This window comes from Piliocolobus tephrosceles, chromosome 1 (genome assembly GCF_002776525.5).
Source record: "Piliocolobus tephrosceles isolate RC106 chromosome 1, ASM277652v3, whole genome shotgun sequence".
Lineage (NCBI taxonomy): Eukaryota > Metazoa > Chordata > Mammalia > Primates > Cercopithecidae > Piliocolobus > Piliocolobus tephrosceles.
Genome location: NC_045434.1, coordinates 68098824 through 68118921, shown reverse-complemented (window position 1 = coordinate 68118921; position 20098 = coordinate 68098824). Strand labels below are relative to the sequence as shown.

The window sequence follows — 20098 nt, the reverse complement described above, 5'->3', positions numbered from 1 at the left end:
TATGCAAAATGTGCTCACCACTGTCACTGGAAACAGACTGAGTTCCTCTGTCAGGACTAATGAGTACTTTCACTTTTATCTCCTGCCTGGTCCTCCATGCCACTTTCTCACAAGATAGGACTTGCTGGAGGCCATGTGGGTCAAGGCTGCTGTGTGATCCTTCAAATAAAGCTTTCATCTGGGCAAGGCAACAAATTCATGCTGGCCCACTCCTGGGTGGTGGTGGCAGTGGTGGCAGCGGCAGTAGCAGCAGCAGCAGGGGCCTGCCAGCTCTGAGGACTGCCTCTGCCCTGCAGCATGTTCACCTCTGCCCCAACACACACAGACACTCACCTGCTACACCTCTACTGGAGCTAGAACTCCTATCCAGAACCTCAGAAAAAGCCACAACCTGGGCAGAAAAAAGCTCTTCAGAGACTGAGTCAGACACTAACCCCGATCAGTGACAAGGTCAGGCAGCTTTTGATGACTGTCTCACTGATTCTCTCGTCCTCCTCCTGCCCAGAATTCTGGCTTCCTTTAGTTAAGAAACTATGGGAAAAGCACAGGAATTGGAGAAAGAAGACTTGGGGTTGGGTCCTGCCCCAACCCTATATGCTGTGAGGTCTTTTAAATCACTTCTGAGCCTCAGCTTGCAACCAGGTAAAGTGGAAGGAATAGCATGTGCCTCTCCCTTCTCTTGAGGAGGTAGTGAGAAATTAATCAGATGAGATGGGCTTCTTGTAAGCTGTACAGTGTTATTCTAATTTCTGGATTTAAGCAAGTCCTGCTGGGAGCTCAACCTCTCTCTCCCAAGCCTACCCAGCACTTGTCCCTGGCAGCTCAGACCCCAAGGGAGACACACCCTGAATGAATTCAATTCGATTCAGCAAATATCTGTTTAGACCTACTCTATGCCAGGTTCCAAGACACACATGAAAACAGACACGGGTCTTGCCCCGAGTTTGCCTGGCTGGGCAGAGCTAACAGAGTGGATGCCTGTTCCTGTGGTGGTTAGGCCAGAGCCTCCAGCAGAACTTGTTCCATGTTGCTGGGGACAGACCACAGAGGCATTATCAGAATCTGGGTCCCCTTGCTGACCCCTCAGACAGAGGAAGAGGTGGGCAGATATGGCTCTCTGAGAAGCCAGGGTGAGGGGCCTGGAGCAGGGGAACCAGACACCTCAATGCTCTGGGCCTGGTCCAGCAGTGGAGCTCAGGGAGCTATTTACCCCCTCAGTGCTTCACCCTCACAATTTGAGAGATGTAGAGAATAAGCCTGCTCTAACTCATGAGGGCGTCATGGGGGACAAAATGAGAACAAAACGACAAGAGCAAAGAGAAAATGCTCTCCAAAGGAACAAGTTTTACAAACAATTATTTTTCCTTCAAGGTCCTCCCCAGTAAAGCTGAGCTAATCACAGAAGGTTTGTCTAAGTACTGAGGTGCCTTTCCCATTGCTAGCCTAACAAGACTGACTCTGAGGCATCTAGCTCCCCGACTGTGCAAATCATCCCCTCTGAAACATACCAGTCCCTATCATTAGGACATTCAGTAGACGGCAGCTCTTTTTCACATTCTTTCCATCGCCCTACTACCCAAGTCCAGCGAGTACTCAGGTGATGCTTGCTGACAGAGGGAAACACCACCATCCTACCCTGCCCATCACAACAGGCCTCCGCCCAGAGGCCGTGGGAGGAGTATCCTTCTCCATCACTTCCTCTGTTCCAGATGCTGGCTCAGACACTTTCTCCTGCCTCTGTCCAGGACCCAGGGATCTGAGAGTTGATCCATTCCATAGAGTTACAACAAAAACAGTAACTGTAACAAAATCAAAAACCTTTACAGAAGCTAGGCGTTTTCCACTTCCATCTTACATGCATCGTTCCTGCAGCAATTTCTGTCTTTCTAGTTCAAATGAGAGTTAGGGATGGAAGTGTTTCCACCCAAACCATCAATTACATTAACACCCCTGTTTTCAGCTTTGTGAGTACATAAGGCAGAGCAGCTGTGCTGGGATTTGTGAGGTCCTAGCCCAGCCTTTTGCTGCCTAAAATTATCTCGCACACACCCAGAACTGTTCTATTCCCAGAAATGGTTCAACTAATTTCTTTGCATCTCAGGTCTTCCAGAGCCCTTTTAAAATGCAAGTATCTCTGGAGGAAATAATCATATTCCATTGGCCCCAGCCCAGTTCTCACACAGCACCTGCCCAATAAATATTTACAGAGTTAACTGTTCACCAGATGCCTATCTTCACAGGAGGTGGGTCAGAGCCCAGGGCTATGGAGGGTGGGGGCTGCAGGGGCAACCCTGGCAGGGAGCCTCGCCTGGTTTCTCCAACCTCAACGCTCGCCTGGTGCCACAGCGAGATAACTCAGTTCTCATGAAAGTAAATCTGAAATACCCAAATATGGAAACTTAGCAGAAGGAGGCAGAATGAGCAGAGAAAGTCGGCCGGCCAGAGTGGCCCAGTGGGACCCGCGCGCGGCAAGAGCTTGGCCCCGAACATTCTCAGAACCACCAAGACCCTGCAGAACAGGAACAAAGTGGAGACAATCTGGTACGGAGAACTCAGAATCTGCGAGTTCTCTGGGTGCCTCTGGGCAACTCCTTCCACCTCTCCGAACTTTGGTTTGCGTCAAGGCTCATTAGAGCTGGCCTTCTGGGGGAGGGGGGTATCTGCTTTCTAAAGGAAGACGCGCAAACGAACAGTTAGTGGAGGCTTCCATTCCTGGCAATCCTGACGTTTCATTCTGGAGTTGCTTTGATTGGAAAGCCCTGCAAAGGTGGAGGGGGTGCCTTCGGGGTCGGAAGAGGGCCAGGGCCCGGTTTGCAGTGCGGGTGTGCGGGACGTGCCTGAAAGTCCTCCCCACCAGCGCACCCCGACAGAACCTGGCCCCTCCGGTCCACAGCCGCCCTCTGGACCAGCTCCCCAGCTCGGGACCCCCAGTCTCCGCCCTCGCCACACCTCTCCCGGGCTAAGAAAACCCGCTCCGCACCGCACCCACTGTCCCGGGGCAGTCGGCGGTCACCTGCCCCGCCGGTCTCCCGCGAGCCCGGGACCCTCTGCCTCCCGCGGCCCAGCCGCCGCCTCGCGCCCTCCCTGCCGGTCGGGGACCGGCAGGACGCCAGCAGGCGCTTTCGGTTTCAAAGTAACTGGGACGAGATGAAAAGCGCTCGTCGGTGTCCCCACCCCGGACCTTCCGCCGCGAGGGCGCCCTGGGCGGCGATCCGCCGGACTCACGTGGGGCTCTGCGCGCGGCCTCCGCTGGGCCGGTCTGCAGGCGCGCAGCTGCTCCTGGGCTGCGCCCGGCGGCGGCGGCGAAGCGGGGGCGAGGCCTGGGGCGGGGCCGGGGCGCGGGCGGAGGGGCGCGGGCGGGCGCAGGGGAAGAGCGGACGCGCAGGAAGGGGTCGGGCGGAGGCTGAGACTGTCACCCAGGCGGTTGGAAAGCTAACCTACCCGTTTCAGAACCGTTAGTATCTACAAGTCTAGTCATCTGATTTCCCTCACGTGCGTTCCAATTGCGGACGTCTTGCTCTTCCGTCAGGCACGATAAGGCTCAGCCAGTCCTTTTCTGTGTTTACCTATTTGCTCAAGGCCTTGAAAGTTGGCTCAAATCAGTCCTTCCCAGACTTTCCTTCAGGGTAGCACAAATTTGCCAGCCCTCCTCTTGCTGTTGGCCTGTTGGCCTAACACTACCAATCTCTGAGAGTTGTAGAGCTCCCCGTTATGTCAAGGGTTGGCTTCCCAAGCATCTCCTGTGGTCCTCAAAACAAGCTGGTGAAGTAGGCTTGGTCATCCCCATTTTACAGATGAGCTCTCTGAGGGCCAGAGCAGCAACGTGGAGTGACGTACCCAAGGTGAGACACACTCAGCAAGCTCTGCAACTGGAACTTGAATCCAGGTCTCTCTCTCTCTCTCTCTTTATTTATTTTATTTATTTTTTATTTCATTTTATTTTTTTGAGACGTAATCTCGCTCTGACGCCAGGCTGGAGTGCGGTGGCGCGATTTCGGCTCACTGCAACGTTGGCCTCCCAGGTTCAAGCGATTCTCCTGCCTCAGCCTCCCGAGTAGCTGGGATTACAAGCATGCGCCACCACGCCCGGCTAATTTTTGTGTTTTTGGTAGAGACGCGGTTTCACCATGTTGGCCAGGCTGGTCTCATCTCTTGACCTTGTGATCCGCCCTCCTCGCTCTCCCAACAGGCCTGAGCCACCGCGCTCGGTTTGCACACTCTGAAATATGGGCTCTTTCTTACAATATATTCTCTCCAAGGGCAATACATTCTATATAAATGAAATGAACCAAAATTCCAATTCTATCTAGATCCTTTACTTTCAGTTAGGCCACCGTGGGAAAAGTACTTGACTGTTCTGAGTTTCAGTTACAGTACTCGTCAATAAAAGGGGAGAATAATATACACCTTGGGAGTCAAAAACTCAGATGTGCTCAGGAGCTGGGCAGGAAACATACAGGAGGGAGGCAGAGGTTGTGGTCATGGAGAAAGGAGGGAGGCGCTGGCACTAAAGAGCAGGTGGAGGATCTAGTGGAGCAGCCACCACCCAGTGCCAGCCTATTGTGACCTGATCTCTTATTTCTCAAAAGAGCCAGAAATCCAGATCCAAATCGTTTTTGGTTGGTGAGTTAGATTAACCGCTCTGTGGGGGAGATGCACTGGTGGGTGTTGCTTCGGTATTCTAGATCTGTCTCATAATCTTCTCATGAGAATTAAATAAGATGGCACTCCTGTACACCTGACAGAGTAGGTGCTTAGTGAACCCGAGTTCTCCTCTCTGTTCTGCCACACACTATAGTTTCCCACTCTTTGTGTGTGTGTGTATTTTTTGAGAGAGGTTCTCACTCTGTCACCCAGGCTGGAGTGCAGTGGCATGATCACAGCTCACTGCAGGCTTGATCTCCTGGGCTCAAGTAATTCTGCCGCTTCAGCCTCCAGAGTAGCTGGGACTACAGGCACACACCACGACGCCCAGCTCGCCTAGCTACTTTTTTTTTTTCTTTTTTAAGAGATGGAGACTTACTATGTTGCCCAGGCTGGTCTCAAACTCCTGGGTTTAAGCAATCCTCCCACCTCGACCTCCCAAAGTACTGGGAGTAAAGGTGCGAGCCACTACGTCCCACCCACTTTCTCTTACAATTGCCTGCTTCTTGCCTCTCTTCTCATTACTTCCAAGCATAATAAAGTTGATAATGATTTCAGAAGTTATATCTCCTTTCACTGGCTGGAACATCAGTGTCCAGTATGCATACATGCAGGTATGCTCAGAGTCCCTAGTCCTGTCATTGACTGTGATTTGCTTCTGTCTCCTACTCCTCTCCCCACCAACTGAATAAAGCAGTCAACTGTTCCAGAAATTACGTGCAAGCCTTAAATATGATGGAATAAAAGCTGGGATAGAGAGGTGGATCTTTATTGTGGTGGGAAATGGGGGCCGCATAACTCGAGGGCTGAGTCTAAGTAGAAAGGTAAAGGAATTTTAGATGGATATTAGTCAGAAGTCAATAACATAGTCCCAATTTCCTTGTTGATCATAAAGTGGAATTTGAATCCTGTATGTACGTAAATGCACATATAAAAAAATTAAATACCTTCAAGTGATAACTAACGTTTATTAAGGTTTTTGGTTTTTTTCTTTTTCTTATTTTTTTTTTTTGAGATGGAATCTCGCTCTGTCACCCAGGCTGGAGTGCAGTGGCACGATCTTGGCTCACTGTAACCTCTACCTCCTGGGTTTAAACAATTCTCCTGCCTCAGCCTCCCGAGTAGCTGGGACTATAGGCGTGCGCCACCACACCCCAGCTAATTTTTGTATTTTTAGTAGAGATGGAGTTTCGCCATGTTGGCCAGGCTGATCCCAAATTCCTGATCCCAAGTGATCCACCCACCTCGGCCTACCAAACTACTAGGATTACAGGCATGAGCCTCCGCGCCCGGCCTATTAAGTTTTATATACCAGTTTCTGTGCTCGGTATTTTTTCATGTTAACTCATTTAACAATCAACTCCATTTTATAGATGGAAAATCTTATCTATTAAGCAATTTGCCCAGAATCACAAAATTATTAGTTTGAGAGAGGCAGAATTTGAATTCTGGGAAGTCTGGTTCTGGTACTCCTAGCCACTACACCCTACCTCTCAAATAAATGATTGGTGTGAATTCAAACAAAACAACTTAAAGACAAATTTTAGTACTTTTAGTGTTTTGAAAATATTCAGCATTAAGTTCAACATTATATCTAACATTGAACAAAATCCAACCTTCAAACTAAATTCAGTTACAAAATAAGACCAGGGCTGAACTCTACACTACAGTTTTATGCAGAAGGAAAGGGCTAACCCTTTATCTGTTGCTTCTAGACACTGTAATATTGCTCTAGATGCCCGAAGACATGGATTTCAGCTGTTTAATTTGCTGTATAAATTAGGATGAGAGACTGCAACCCTGGCTGCCAATGTAAAGATGGTGCTGATGGACAGGTGAGGACGCCGCCTACTGGAATAGTAGATGGATGCATTATCTTCCTCAGGCTGCTCCTCTGTGACAAGACTGATCAATGTAGTGAGTTAGTTAGCAGGGCGAAAGTTCATACTTCCCATCACCTAGAGATCAGTGAGATCAGATAAGGAGGGAAAATCCTCTCCTTGGGCCATAGATTGCACGTTTGACTCAATTGCAAGTTACAATGGAAAGTCTTTGTCTGTAATAGAACCACACATGGAAAGGGTGATATACTGTAGCAGCAAACCACTTCCAGGCAAAAAGGAGATCTCAGGGTCTTGTGCACAGAGAACACGCAGCTTGCTCACTAAGTAGGTGTTGTATTGAGACAAGACATGAATGACTGGTTCCTTTGCTTCCATCAAATAACCTTTAGCTCAGCTCTGCCTGTCAGTGTGCTGACCACCACAAGAAGAGAGGGAGGGAGTACTGGGATGGGGCAGGGAGCTTCTCTTGGGACCAATGTAAATTTTTTGTAAGCCTCCCTTTGCAAAAGAGCCTATGTATGTGCATTCAGCAGCTGCACCTTTAACTCAGGAGCTTAAGAAAAAAACCATGTTTTTTTTGTTCTACCTTGCTTTACTCTATTGTTATCTACTGTGTTATAGGGTCAGCACCACTCTAAAAAAGCAGACCTGTACTGTTCCTATGGCCATATATTATGTATTTATTCCAGGGGATCCCCTGCTTGATACATAAACACACCCTTCCTTATTCCTGTTCATGGTTTGATTGTCTGATGGTCAGCCTTGGCTGGAGAAATGAGATTTTTATTGTTTTTAAATTAGGCCTCCTGTCTTCATTGTACACCGGCTAAGTATGAATTCTGTCCTCTTTGACAGTTTCTTTAATAAGATTCACACATGCAATTCCTATCACTACTAGGAAAACATTTTAACATATTAATTCTGCATAATCACCAGAAGGCATTACAATATAGATTTAAAAGTTATTATTTAGCCTTAGGAATCATGAAGCAAGATAATAGGTTTGATCGGCACAGTTTGGTCTTGCATTTTGTAATAGGTTGGTAACAAGGAAGACCATTTATGTGGTATTTATTTTTGAGAATAGTGCTTACTCTATATGCTGAGATTTCAAGCAATGATCTTGGAACCCTGGTTAGTCACATCTTCCATTTCACAGAAAACAGGACAGAAGCATTAGAAAGAAAGGCATAAGCTCAGGAAGGGCCCATCCTGGGAAAAAACACAAAGTTCAAGGGTCTTTGACTCTAATCATTTCTCAGTATTCCATGACCTTGCCACTTCTATCCTCAGAAATCTCATGCTACTTTCTGTTGGCACAAATGAGGGCCTCTCATTGTGATACAGCTTTTGTACAGCCCTTCCAGTTCCATACTTCTTCTTCCTTGTTTAAACAACTTTACTGATGTACTTTTAATAATATAAAATTCACCCAATTGATGAATTTTAGTAAATGTATACAGTTGTGCAGCCATAACCACAATGAAATTTTAGAACAAATCCCTCGCCCCCTGTGTCCATTTGCAGTCAGTCCACACCCCGAGCCCTGGCCTCAAGCAAGAGATCTCCTTGTCTCCATAGCTTTGCATTTTTTTGAAAATTAATATGAATAAGGCCAGGCGCCATGGCTCACACCTGTAATTCCAGCACTGTGGGAGGTCAAGGCAGGTGGATCACAAGGTCAGGAGTTCAAGACCAGCCTGGCCAACATGGTGAAACCCCTTCTTTACTAAAAATACAAAAAAATTAGCCGGGCATGGTGGCAGGCACCCGTAATCCCAGCTACTCCGGAGGCCTGAGGCAGGAGAATCACTTGAACCCAGGAGGTAGAGGTTGTGGTGAGCCAAGATCGCACCATTGTGCTCCAGCCTGGGCAACAAGAGCGAAACTCCATCTAAAAAAAAAAAAAAAGAAGAAAATTAATATGAATAAATATGTAGCATTTTGTGTCAAGTAGGAAAATACTTTTGTGATTGATCCATGTTGGTGCATAAGTCAATAGTGTTTTATTTCTTATTGTTGACTACCTCATACCATGAATAAAAATTAACCAGATGGAGCATAAGATCTAAATATAAGAACAAAACTATAAATTTCTAGAAAAAAACCATGAAAATATATTATCAAAGCATGATCCATAATAGAAAAAATTGTATTGATAGACCATTTTGTTTATTCCCCAAGTGATAGACATTTGTATTATTTCTAGTTTTTACAATTATAAATAATGCTGCTGTGAACATTTGAATAGAAGTTTTTGTGTGCACATAAATTTTCATTTCTCTTTAGGTAGATGCCTAGGAGTAAAATTAATGGGTTGTATTTTAAGTGTACATTTAGTCTTTTAGATGTTGTGAAATAGGTTTCCAAAGTAGTTGTATCATATTACATTTCTACCATCCGTGTAAGAGGGTTCCAGTTTCTTCACATCCCTGACAACACTTGCTATTGTCAGTTTTTTTTAATATTAGCTGTTCTAGTGGGTGTTACAGGTAGCTCATTGTGGTTTTACTTTGCATTTCCTTTATGACTAATGATGTGATCATCTTTTTATGTACTTATTTTCCATTTGCATATCTTCTTCAGCAAATGTGTATCTAAATCTTCCACCACCCCCTCTTTTTGTTCTATTATTGATTTGAAAGAGCTTTTATATTTGAATTGTAAGAGTTCATTGTATATTCTGGATACAAATCTTTGATCAGACTTACGTTTTGCAAATATTTTCTCCTGGCCAATGGCTAACCTTTTCATTTTCTTGTGTCTTTTGAAAAGTAACATTTTTAATTTTGATGAAATACAATTTATCAATTTTTTTCTCTTATGGATCATGCTTCAGTGATATATTTTCTTGTGTTTTTTCCTAGAAAGTTATAGTTGTTTTGTTTTTTGAGCAGAGTCTTACCCTGCCCCACCCAGGCTGGAGTACAGTGGCACGATCTCAGCTCACTGCAGCCTCCACATCCTGGGTTCAAGTCATTCTCCTGCCTCAGCCTCCCGAGTACCTGGGATTATAGGCATGCGCCACACACCTGGCTAATTTTTGTATTTTTAGTAGAGACAGGGTTTCACCATATTGGCCAGGCTGGTCTCAAACTTCCAACCTGAGGTGATCCTCCCGCCTCGGGCTTCCAAAGTGCTGGGATCACAGGTGTGAGCCGCCGTGCTCGGCCATTTTTGTTCTTATATTTAGGTCTGTGTTCCATCTTATGTTTATTTTTATGTATGATGTAAGGTAAAGATCAAGGTTTATTGGAGGTTTTTTTTTTTTTTTTGCATGTAGATATTCTATCATTTCTGCCATTGAATTACACTGACACTTTCATTGAAAATTAGTTGGCCGGGCACGGTGGCTCAAGCCTGTAATCCCAGCACTTTGGGAGGCCGAGAGGGGCGGATCACGAGGTCAGGAGATCGAGACCATCCTGGCTAATATGGTGAAACCCCGTCTCTACTAAAAAATACAAAAATCTAGCCGAGTGAGGTGGCGGGCGCCTGTAGTCCCAGCTACTCGGGAGGCTGAGGCAGGAGAATGGCGTAAACCCGGGAGGTGGAGTTTGCAGTGAGCTGAGATCCGGCCACTGCACTCTAGCCTGGGCAACAGAGTGAGACTCCATCTCAAAAAAAAAAAAAAAAAAAAAGAAAATTAGTTGATCACATATGTGTGAGTCTATTTCTGGACTCTTTATTTTGTTCCATTGATCTGTATGTCCATCATTATACCAATATCACAATCTTGGATTATTGCATCTTTATAACAAATATGGAAATTAGTTAGTGCCAATCACCCAATTTTGTTCTTCTTCAAAATTGTTTTGTCTATTTTAAGGAGTTGCTGCCTGTTTTTGTAAATAAAGTTTTATTGACACATAGCTATGTCTGTTCATTTGTATATTTTCTCTAGCTGTTTTTGAACTAAAATGGCAGAGGTTAGGAGTTGCAACAGTTTGTGGACTACAAAGCTTAACATATTTACTATTTGGCTGTTTATAGAAAAAGTTTACTGGCCCCTGGTCTAGGTCCTTTGCATCACCATATAAATTTCAAAATTAGTTTGTCAGTCTGTGCAAAATAAGCCTGCTAGGATTTTTATAAGAATTAGATTGAATCTATAAATCAATTTGAGGAGAAATGCCATTTTAACAATATCAAGTCTTCCAATCCATGAACAGTTATTTAGGTCTTATTTCTCTCAGCAGTATAGTTTTTGGTGGACAAGTCTTGCACATTTTTGTTTATTCCTAAGTATTTTTTTTCTTTTTGATACTATCATGAATAACATTTTCTTAATTCCATTCTCAGATCAGTTGTTGCCATTATATGAAAATACAATTGATTTTACATTGATCTTGTATCCTCTGATTGTCTTAAGCTTGCTACTTGCAAAAACTACTATTTTAGTTCCTGCAGGTTTCTTGCGATTTTTTACATGCAATTTCATGTCATCTGCACATAAAAACAATTTTAGTTTTTCCTTTCCAATCTGTATACTTTTTTCTTGCCTATTGCACTGGCTATAACCTCCAGTAAACACTGAATAGAGTTGTGAGTGCAGACATCCTTGCATTGATTCCCATCCTGAGGGGAAGCATTCAATTAAGTGTGATGTTAACTGTAGGCTCCTTGTAGATGCTCTTATCAGGCTGAGGAAGTTTCGTTATATTCCTAGTTTTCTAAGTTTTAATCATGAATAGGTGTTAGATTTTGTCAAATATCTTTTCTGTGTCTATCAACATAATCATATGGCTTTTTTCCTTTATTAATATGATATATTGCAATGATTCTCGACTGGAGGTGATTTTGCTCCTTATGGGACATTTGACAACGTCTGGAGACATTTTCGATTGTCAGACTGGGGTGGTGGGTTCTACTGGTATCTGGTGGGTAGAGGCTGAGGATTCTGTTCAACGTTCTAAATGCACAACAAAGAATTATCTAACCTAAAATGTCAGTAGTGCTGATATTGAGAAAAATGTTATGTGCACATGAAAAGAATGTTTGTTCTGCTGTTGGGTAGAATGATCCCACATTTCAGTTAGGTAAATGTGTGTTATTCAAGTCTTCTATACTCTAATTTTTGGCTTCCACATTTTTTTTTTTTTTTTTTTTGAGATGGAGTCTCGCTCTGTCGCCCAGGCTGGAGTGCAGTGGCCGGATCTCAGCTCACTGCAAGCTCCGCCTCCCGGGTTTACGCCATTCTCCTGCCTCAGCCTCCCGAGTAGCTGGGACTACAGGCGCCCGCCACCTCGCCCAGCTAGTTTTTTTTTTTTTGTATTTTTTAGTAGAGACGGGGTTTCACCGTGTTAGCCAGGATGGTCTCGATCTCCTGACCTCGTGATCCGCCCGTCTTGGCCTCCCAAAGTGCTGGGATTACAGGTTTGAGCCACCGCGCCCGGCCTTGGCTTCCACATTCTATCAGTTATTGAGAGATGGTGTTGAAATCTCTGACTATAATGGTGAATTTGTGTATTTCTTCTTGCAGTTTTGTCAGGAATCCTCTTGATGAACTGCCCACCTTTATCATTATTAAATGACCATCTTTAACCCTGATGACAGTCTTTGCTTTGAAATCTTTTTCTGACATTAATACAGTCACTCCAACTTTCTTTTGATTAGTGTTAACATGGTATATATTTATCCATTGTATTAGTTTTCTGTTGCTGCAAAACAAACCACTGCCAAAACTTAGCAGCTCAAACACACATTAACTCAGAGTTTCTGTAAGGAATCTGGATGCTTCTACTTTAATCATAGGCTGCAATCAAGGTGTTAGCTGGGTTCTGGTCATCTCAAGACCCAAGTGGGGAAGGATCCATTTTCAAGTGCACATCGTTGTTGGCAGGATTCAGTTCCTGGCAGGTTGTCCAACTGAAGGCCTGAGTTCTTTGCTGGCTGTTAGCAAAAGGCTGGCTTCAGCTCTTTGTCACATTAGAGGTTCCTTAATTCTGTGGGCTTTTGTCATAAATTTACTCCCATCTGCTGGTAGCTCCTCCTCTGGCTTCCTAGCACTGCTAAGGGTTATTTTGGTTTTTCTATTTCTTGTCATTTCAGTAAGACTGGTGGGGGAGATTATGGGAAAGAAAAGTAAAAGACTATGTCCAGTCTGTCATCTTGAACTGAAATTAATCTCTTTTTGCACTGCACTTTAATTAAAAAAAAAAAAAAAAAAAAAAAAAAAACCGAAATTGCACCCTTGCACCCCAGACTGGGTGAAAGAGCGAGACTCTGTCAAAAAAAAAAAAAAAAAAAAAAGTCAAAATATATTTCCCTTATTAAGAAGGGTATGGTATAAGTAGACATGTAAAAACCTCTAACATACATTGGGCAGGTACTGTATGCCCCAGTTTATATATTCCTCCCCAAATGAGGAAAATGAGGCTCACAGAACTTAAGTTGTTTAGTCAAGTTGGAAAACTCATCATATTAAAGGTTGGTGGGCAACCATTTTGCATACATAGGCCACAAGCCCTCAATGATTCTGATTGTTTTCACTCTTTTGGAAAAGATGAAGGGGCAGGATATCAACAAAAATGGTCTTTGGATTAAAGGCCTCTTCAAGCCAAATCTTGTCAAATAAGAAAGCTGTTCTGGGTAGTAAACTAGACAGATCCAAGAGATGCCTTGTGTTGTGGTATTATTCAGCATCTTCTTAGTTATTGGTAACTGTACCTTACAAGTAAGATTAAATTGTACAGAATAAAAATTTCACCTTTCTTAAAATAGTCCAAAGGAAGGAAAAATATGAAGCATTCTGAGACATCAACTTTGATGTCATTTACATTGTGAAGACTGTTCTTAGATCCCTCCACTTCACATCACCAGCATTTTTTCCTTAGAGACCCTGCTCACCCAGATTCCTGCTTTAGGATTCTGAAGTTTAAATTACTGCATTGTAAAGACCTGTTCCCTTTATTAACAGTTGTCTACTTTAAACCTAGTAATGACAATTGGCAAACATCTCCCCCAATATTAACTTCTGATCTTCACTGTTTCTCCCTTAGCTCTGTAGGACTTAGGAGAGCAAAAACGGGCAGATAAAGCCACATGGCCCTTTAGACACAAACTCACACATCTAGGAGCATTCCTTGTCATGTTTAATTCTCAAACTCCATTGTCGCTAATATACTGCTACAGAACATTCCTTCCCTAAGGCAGTTATGACAAAGTAGTAAGTTGTGGGGAGTTATACATGACCTACTTTTTCCTAGAAGAAAAGTTTAGGTACTACCATACATCAGATGTCAAAAGTTTCTTGTAGGCATTTTCTAATATGGAATGGTTTCTCGAACTTGATTCTTGGGTTCTTTCTGTATTCATTTATTCTATTATTTTCTTATAAACGATATAATCTATAATGAATGGCTAAATTTAAAAACACATTTTTCTTGTGTGTCCTCTAATAAGAATGTATTTGTCATTTATTTTGGGCATGCACAAAGAGAGAGATAGATTCTGTTTAGAGTTCTAAGTCAGATTATTATTCTTTTTGAGGAGATCCTGACACCCCAGTGTTAACTAGTTAGCAGTTATTAATATTCATAACCTTTTGATAACAGGAGGGAACATAAAATTAATACAACATACTTAATAACTAAACTAGGTACTTTAGCCCAAGTACAGTCATGCACACACTTCAGTCAGTGACCGCAAATACACTGGTGTTTTTTAAAATTATAACATCAGCAGGACACGGTGACTCACACCTGTCATCCCAGCACTTTGGGAGGCCAAGACAGGTGGATCACCTGAGATCAGGACTTCAAGATCAGTCTGGCCAACATGGTGGAACCCTATCTCTACAAAAAATAAAAAACTTAGCCAGGTGTGGTGGCAGGCACCTGTAATCCCAGCTACTCGGGAGGCTGAGATAGGAGAATCGCTTGAGCCTGGGAGGCAAAGGTTGCTGACCCAGGATCGCACCACTGCACTCCAGCCTGTGCGAGAGTAAGAACCTGTCTCAAAAAATAAATAAATATACATAGTATTTTTACTATAACTTTTCTATGTTTAGATACACAGATATTACCACTGTGTTATAACTGCCTATGTACATTACTACAGTGCATACAGTACAGTATATTACTGTATAGCATAGGACTATTGCCTAGGAGCAAAAGCTATACCATATAGCCTAGGTGTGTAGTAGCCTTTGCCACCTATGTTTGTACAATTACAATCTGATTCACAGCACAACAAAATCGCCTAACAGCACCTTTCTCAGACCATATCCCCATTGTTAAGGGACATGACTGTACTTGCAATTTTTAATATTCTTAAAAATGATAGTCATGTTCTTGGCTTGCTCTCTACATCCATTCCTAAAAAGAATGTAGGCCTACATTAAGACAAAATTTCATATTATTTCACCTTTATTTTATATTCTACTCAATTGCAAGCTTATTAAGAACAAGTTTTGATCATAACTTACCCTTACCTCATCCATATGACACTAGAATTATATCATATAGAAAAACATTTTTTCCATTAGTTTTATAAGACGTATCCACAGTGTGATTTATTTTTAGTTATGTAATTTTAAAAAACCACTTTGGTGTAGATTTTTCAAAAATGATAACCCTGAAATTAATGAAAATTGTCATTAAAAGATTTCTAGTTTTGCTTTTATAAAAATCATTATTTCAAATTTCACAGTGAAGAGGTACTAAATTCCTCATAGGACATGAAATTATATAAAAATAGAAGACATAGACATCTTTAAATCTTTAATCCTTTGATTAAGCAGCAAGCATATCACTCTTCCAGGCCAAACACTGCTTAAACAAAAAAGAAAAATAATGACGTGCAAAATATTTACAAAATATGCAAAGCACACAATAAAGACATCTCACTATATACATGTGTCATATTACTAATGAAGCTAAGGTTTTTCTACTGTGTGCTCTAATGCATGTAAATCAAATTACAGCACATCCCTCAGATACAGCACCTTGGCCCATGTCTGGGATAGAACAGATTTTTTAATGAATCACAATATACTGAACAGCTGGACAGATGCTAGTGCTGACCAACTTGACTGACATATCCCACATATTGTGTACTGAAGGTCTACTGACAAGAGACAAGACAATAAACGCTGTAAAGGTATAGTATGCACATACGTAAGACAATCTAAGTGCTTTAAAAAAATGCTTTAGATATTTTAAGATACATAACTGTCCCCTGTGGCTTTTAAAGAAAAAATAAGTATAAATTGTTGAATATTAAGAATTTTAAATCAGCTAAATTCAGGTCCAAGAACTATTTAAGATGATTCAATGAGAAAGAAAAGAACCTAACCTGGAAAAAGAGTTTCAGATATGCCAGTACATAGGGTATTTATGGAAATAAGTGGTCTAAAATGAAAAATTAAAACTAATCAATGAATTTAAATCTATAGCACTTTAAGGCTGTGGAGCCAACGATAGGGAATATTTTGGGAACACATGATCTTTCAAAACATAAATTAGGGCCTTATGTTGACTATTTTGTGAAGTATTCTACACGTGATAAGAATGTGAATGTGCAAACATTTAGCCTATGTCCACTAGTATAGCAATCTAAGTGATCTGTCCCTTTGCACAAATAATGATTCCAATATGAAATCATTGTATCAAAAATATTAATTACACATTGTTGAAATACTATCACTTGTAAAATATTCTTTGTAAGTACTTAATGATTATGGGTTGAATTAAGAAGACTTGATGTCTTTTTGTTTTTCTATAAAAAGGGGTCTCAGCATTTTTAGTTAACAGCACAATTGTGACAATATACTGATACATCTTTAGATAACACAGAACAAATTCTTAAATTTATTTTTGAAATAATGTTGATGATTTAACCCTAAACCAATCCCACGAATACAGGTTGGCTGCAAGGAATACACAAATGTATCCAAATAGTACAACAGAGATTTATCAAGAAAACACTTTTCATATTAAATGCAACCATAGTATTAAGTATAAGGGCAATTTTAAGTTCAGAAACCAAACACGAAAAGGGTACTGTAAATAAATGCTTCCATAACCACTGTGTCTACATAACTAACAAAATATAATTCTTCTCTGAAGTCCCCAGATGTAGGCAACTACTAGTTAAAAGCAGATAGCATTTAGAAACAAAAAAAAACCCAACTCCATTTTCAAGGAACTTAAAGAGATTATATTTCAACAAATTAAGTCCTCATTTGTATGCAAAATTATTCTTCCAATCCTCTCATTACTGATAGATAAGTCAATGACCTTTAAACAAGGACTCTGCGCTAGGACCCTAAACTGTATGTTAAAGGGTTAGTAGGTTCAGTACATTCTTTGTGGTTTTATATAATTGCTTTGCAATTGATTAAATTGCTTTCTTTTAAAGGAACATATTAAAATTCCTTTAGAAAAAAAAGCAACATTTTTTGAAAGAAGGGATATGCAGCTATAATTTCTTAAATATGCATAAAATGAACATATGTCAAAATCGGAAATGCTGGCTATTCTTGCACTCCTAACATAGGAAAATGGTTTTTAAAAAATTAAATTAAAGAAAAAAGCCGAACATCCTTAACTTAAGAAACTTAAGGAGTTTTCACAATTCCTAAGTCAATATTCCTGTACTAAGAGCCTTGACTATGAAGAGGCAGGAATATAAAGAACCTCGATAAAATAAATACAGTAAAAACAAAACAAAAACTTGGTATATAGAATACTTAAATCTTTTTTTTTTTTCCTTTTATGAGATCAACATTGCTGAACATATACTCTAGAAAGGAGGCTTTTTGTTGTGTGACATTTTAGTCTAGTGGACTGAAAAATTTCTTAGACATCCACTTATGCTAGTCCACTGCCACAGAACTAGTTCGCAGCCTCAGTATCTAGAAATGATTATTCTTTCCTCTTTTTCATCAGTCAGATGAGCATTGGTATAATGATGGGGTGAAAAGTTACTGCAGTTCTGTCCAGTTTAATTTTTAGTGCAGTGAGGACTGTGAATCTGTCTGAATTCCAATAAGTGATGGTGGCTGTTGACCACCAACCGTGGACAACACTGGTCTTGGGTTTAGACGGGGTGGCATAGAATTAGCAGGGCGAATAAGAGGTGGTGGAGGCTGATTTAAAGTTGGCCGGGGCTGGATGAACCGAGCCTGCTGCTGGAGTGGAGGAGGCTGCCGGTGAAGAGCGGGGGCAGCAGGCAGTGTTGGACGAAGAAGTGGTGGAGGCTGGTTCAGAGTGGCAATAGGGGCTGTTGGTGTTGGAGTGGATGATGGGACAGGAGGTGATGGACCCAGTGTCCGAGGAGCCTGTGGGGTCTGTGCCTAGAGGTGAGGAAACAAAAATACACGTATGAGATGTAAGTCCTAATGAACTTACTACAATATAGTTTGGGCTGTCACAGGAAAAACAAAACAAATAAAAATAAAACAAAAACATAACACCAGTGTTTATTGGAAGCACAAGCTTCTTTTATTTTAAACAAAACAAAACAAAAAACCAAAAACCAACGAGGCTACCAAACAGGCATCTTTATTTGTAAACAGCTTAACACTGGAAATAAAAATAAGACTATGAAAGAACAATACACTCCATTCTTCTAGAATCAGAACTTAGCATGTCATTATGACTTAAGAGTCACGAGAGATGCACCACTGAGTAAGTGTATTGTCAACCTTTCATGCTCAATTTAGCTAGTCCTCTTGACAAATTAACCTTACAGAATACCACACAAAATGGTGATTCCTATACTCATATTAGCTCAAATTCCATACACAAACACACCTCCTCTTCTTCATCAGTGCTCTTCCCTGATGGCACATTAGAAGCACTTTTTGTCTCCTCCCCTAAAGTAGAAGCATCACCATTAGAAGCCTGGGTTCCTTGTTCTGCTTCCCACTCCTGCAATACCTCCTCTAAGTTAAACCGACGCCTGTAGTTTACAAAGAAGTTCTTCACTTGGCCAACAGTCTTGTTGCCAATTACATCTGCAATAGCTTGAAAATCTTTACCATATTTGCGGACACCTGGAAGGCAAAGTAAATAATACACCTGTGAAGGATCAATAAGGAGAGCTGTGTGTACTATACATCATGCACACACAAAAGATACCAGCAATGACAATCCTTTCTGACAAACTCTGCTCAGTTCTCAATTCTGAGATAGAGGCTAAGATATCAGGGTCACAGATGAAAACTATCAGTTATGTCATTTCATCGAGCCAGCCACTTGCCTTCAACTGAACAATCAGAAACTTACCATTTTTTACATACTCAGTTATTTTCTCCAATCCTCTCTTGAACTCTCAAATACAGTCCATTTATTGTAAAGCATTGAATTCTTTGTTCCATCCTCAATTCCACATTCATTTATTTCCCTAGTAGCCAGTCACCTAAATTTGAGCAACATCGTTTGTAAACAAAACTGGATGGGAATGAGCCATCTCTCTTATCCCCTCAATGGACTGAGTGAGTAGCCTTAGGGTTCCCCCATTAAGAAAAGCATTATAATTTTGGTCTTAATACTAACTTCAACATGAATACTTGCCTATACCACCAGGGTACCAACAAATTGAAATTAGGTAAGAACTTAAACATGAAAAGCAGGAGAATCATCACAAGTTGGTGGATTTTTAAAAGGGAAGTTTTTTTCAGAGTCAGTTGGATTTTAACTCATCTAGTAGTTTTAAAGACTGAATGGATGTAAGATTATAGCTTAAAGAATAAGGTAACAGTAATGACTACCTGAAGAGCACTTGTGCTCATCATCACTATCTTAAACTTAAGAAGGGATATATATTGTTAATTGAGAACCTAACTTTACACTAAGGAAGTTTCATTATAATGAAGGGTAATAATTGATTTAAGAAGTTGAGATTGTTAACTATACTATAGAATTTTAAATAGATAATTTCCTCTTAAGGGAATTCTAAAAGAAGTTCACAGACTCATTCTAGAAGGAGATGCACTTAGCTCAAAATAGAATAGAAAATAGAAAAGTTGTTGAAAATTTTTATAATTTGATAACTGCTTTTAAAAATACCAGAAAACAGTAACTCATTAATGAAAGAGATGAGAAAGGAGACAAAAATATGGGGGCTTAAATAAACAACATGTATATGATCACAGATGAGAGAATATATGGATATGTTAATACCCAGCAGAAATGCTATTCTTACCAATACCAATTAATATGAAATACTCAATTACCCTAAAGCACTATCATGATGTAACAATTCTACTTTTAAATTGTGCTTTACTTTAAATTGAGAATTTGGAAATAAGCATCTCTGACTACATTAAACTAGCTGGGCTTGACTCTAAGGGGAATTCCTTTATCTAAGAGCACTCTGGACAGCAGATCTGACATTACTATCCTCTAATTATATCCCATTTTTAAGGTAGAGTTCTGGGTTTGTAAGCTATGCTTATTTGCTGTGTTCTCAAAGGAAAATACATGTACATGACAATAAAGTAACAACGATAGATACTGTTTATAATATTTTATCAGCATAAATGAATTTATACTCCCTTTAAACCCATGAGGTTGATTTCCAGTTTGAACTTCACAGTTAAGTATAAATTCTAATAGTGACTAGATTCCACTGAGAGTTTATTTGGTAATAAAAATCCAAGG

General features: G+C 41.1%; 2 protein-coding genes across 7 annotated transcripts in view; both read right to left on the bottom strand.

Moving 5' to 3' along the window:
• The window catches only part of TRAF5 (TNF receptor associated factor 5), a 48173-nt gene extending 44696 nt beyond the window's left edge, over positions 1 to 3477 (bottom strand). Inside the window, exon 1 of one of the 3 annotated variants that reach the window (XM_023198301.2) lies at positions 3226 to 3477. The gene's annotated coding sequence lies outside the window, so the exon portion shown is untranslated. Of the gene's footprint in view, positions 1 to 2221; positions 2238 to 3013; positions 3153 to 3225 lie in introns of those variants that run through there. The other 2 variants (XM_023198303.2, XM_023198305.2) reach the window with 2 other exon arrangements.
• Positions 3478 to 14843: 11366 nt separating this feature from the next.
• The window catches only part of RCOR3 (REST corepressor 3), a 47851-nt gene continuing 42596 nt past the window's right edge, over positions 14844 to 20098 (bottom strand). Inside the window, exons 9-10 of one of the 4 annotated variants that reach the window (XM_023198306.1) lie at positions 18248 to 18489; positions 14844 to 17787 (exon numbers count right to left, since the gene is read on the bottom strand). In XM_023198306.1, the coding sequence (XP_023054074.1) occupies positions 17443 to 17787; positions 18248 to 18489 (587 nt within the window). In that variant the 3' untranslated portion in view covers positions 14844 to 17442. The remainder of the gene's footprint in view (positions 17788 to 18247; positions 18490 to 20098) is intronic. The other 3 variants (XM_023198307.1, XM_023198308.1, XM_023198309.1) reach the window with 3 other exon arrangements.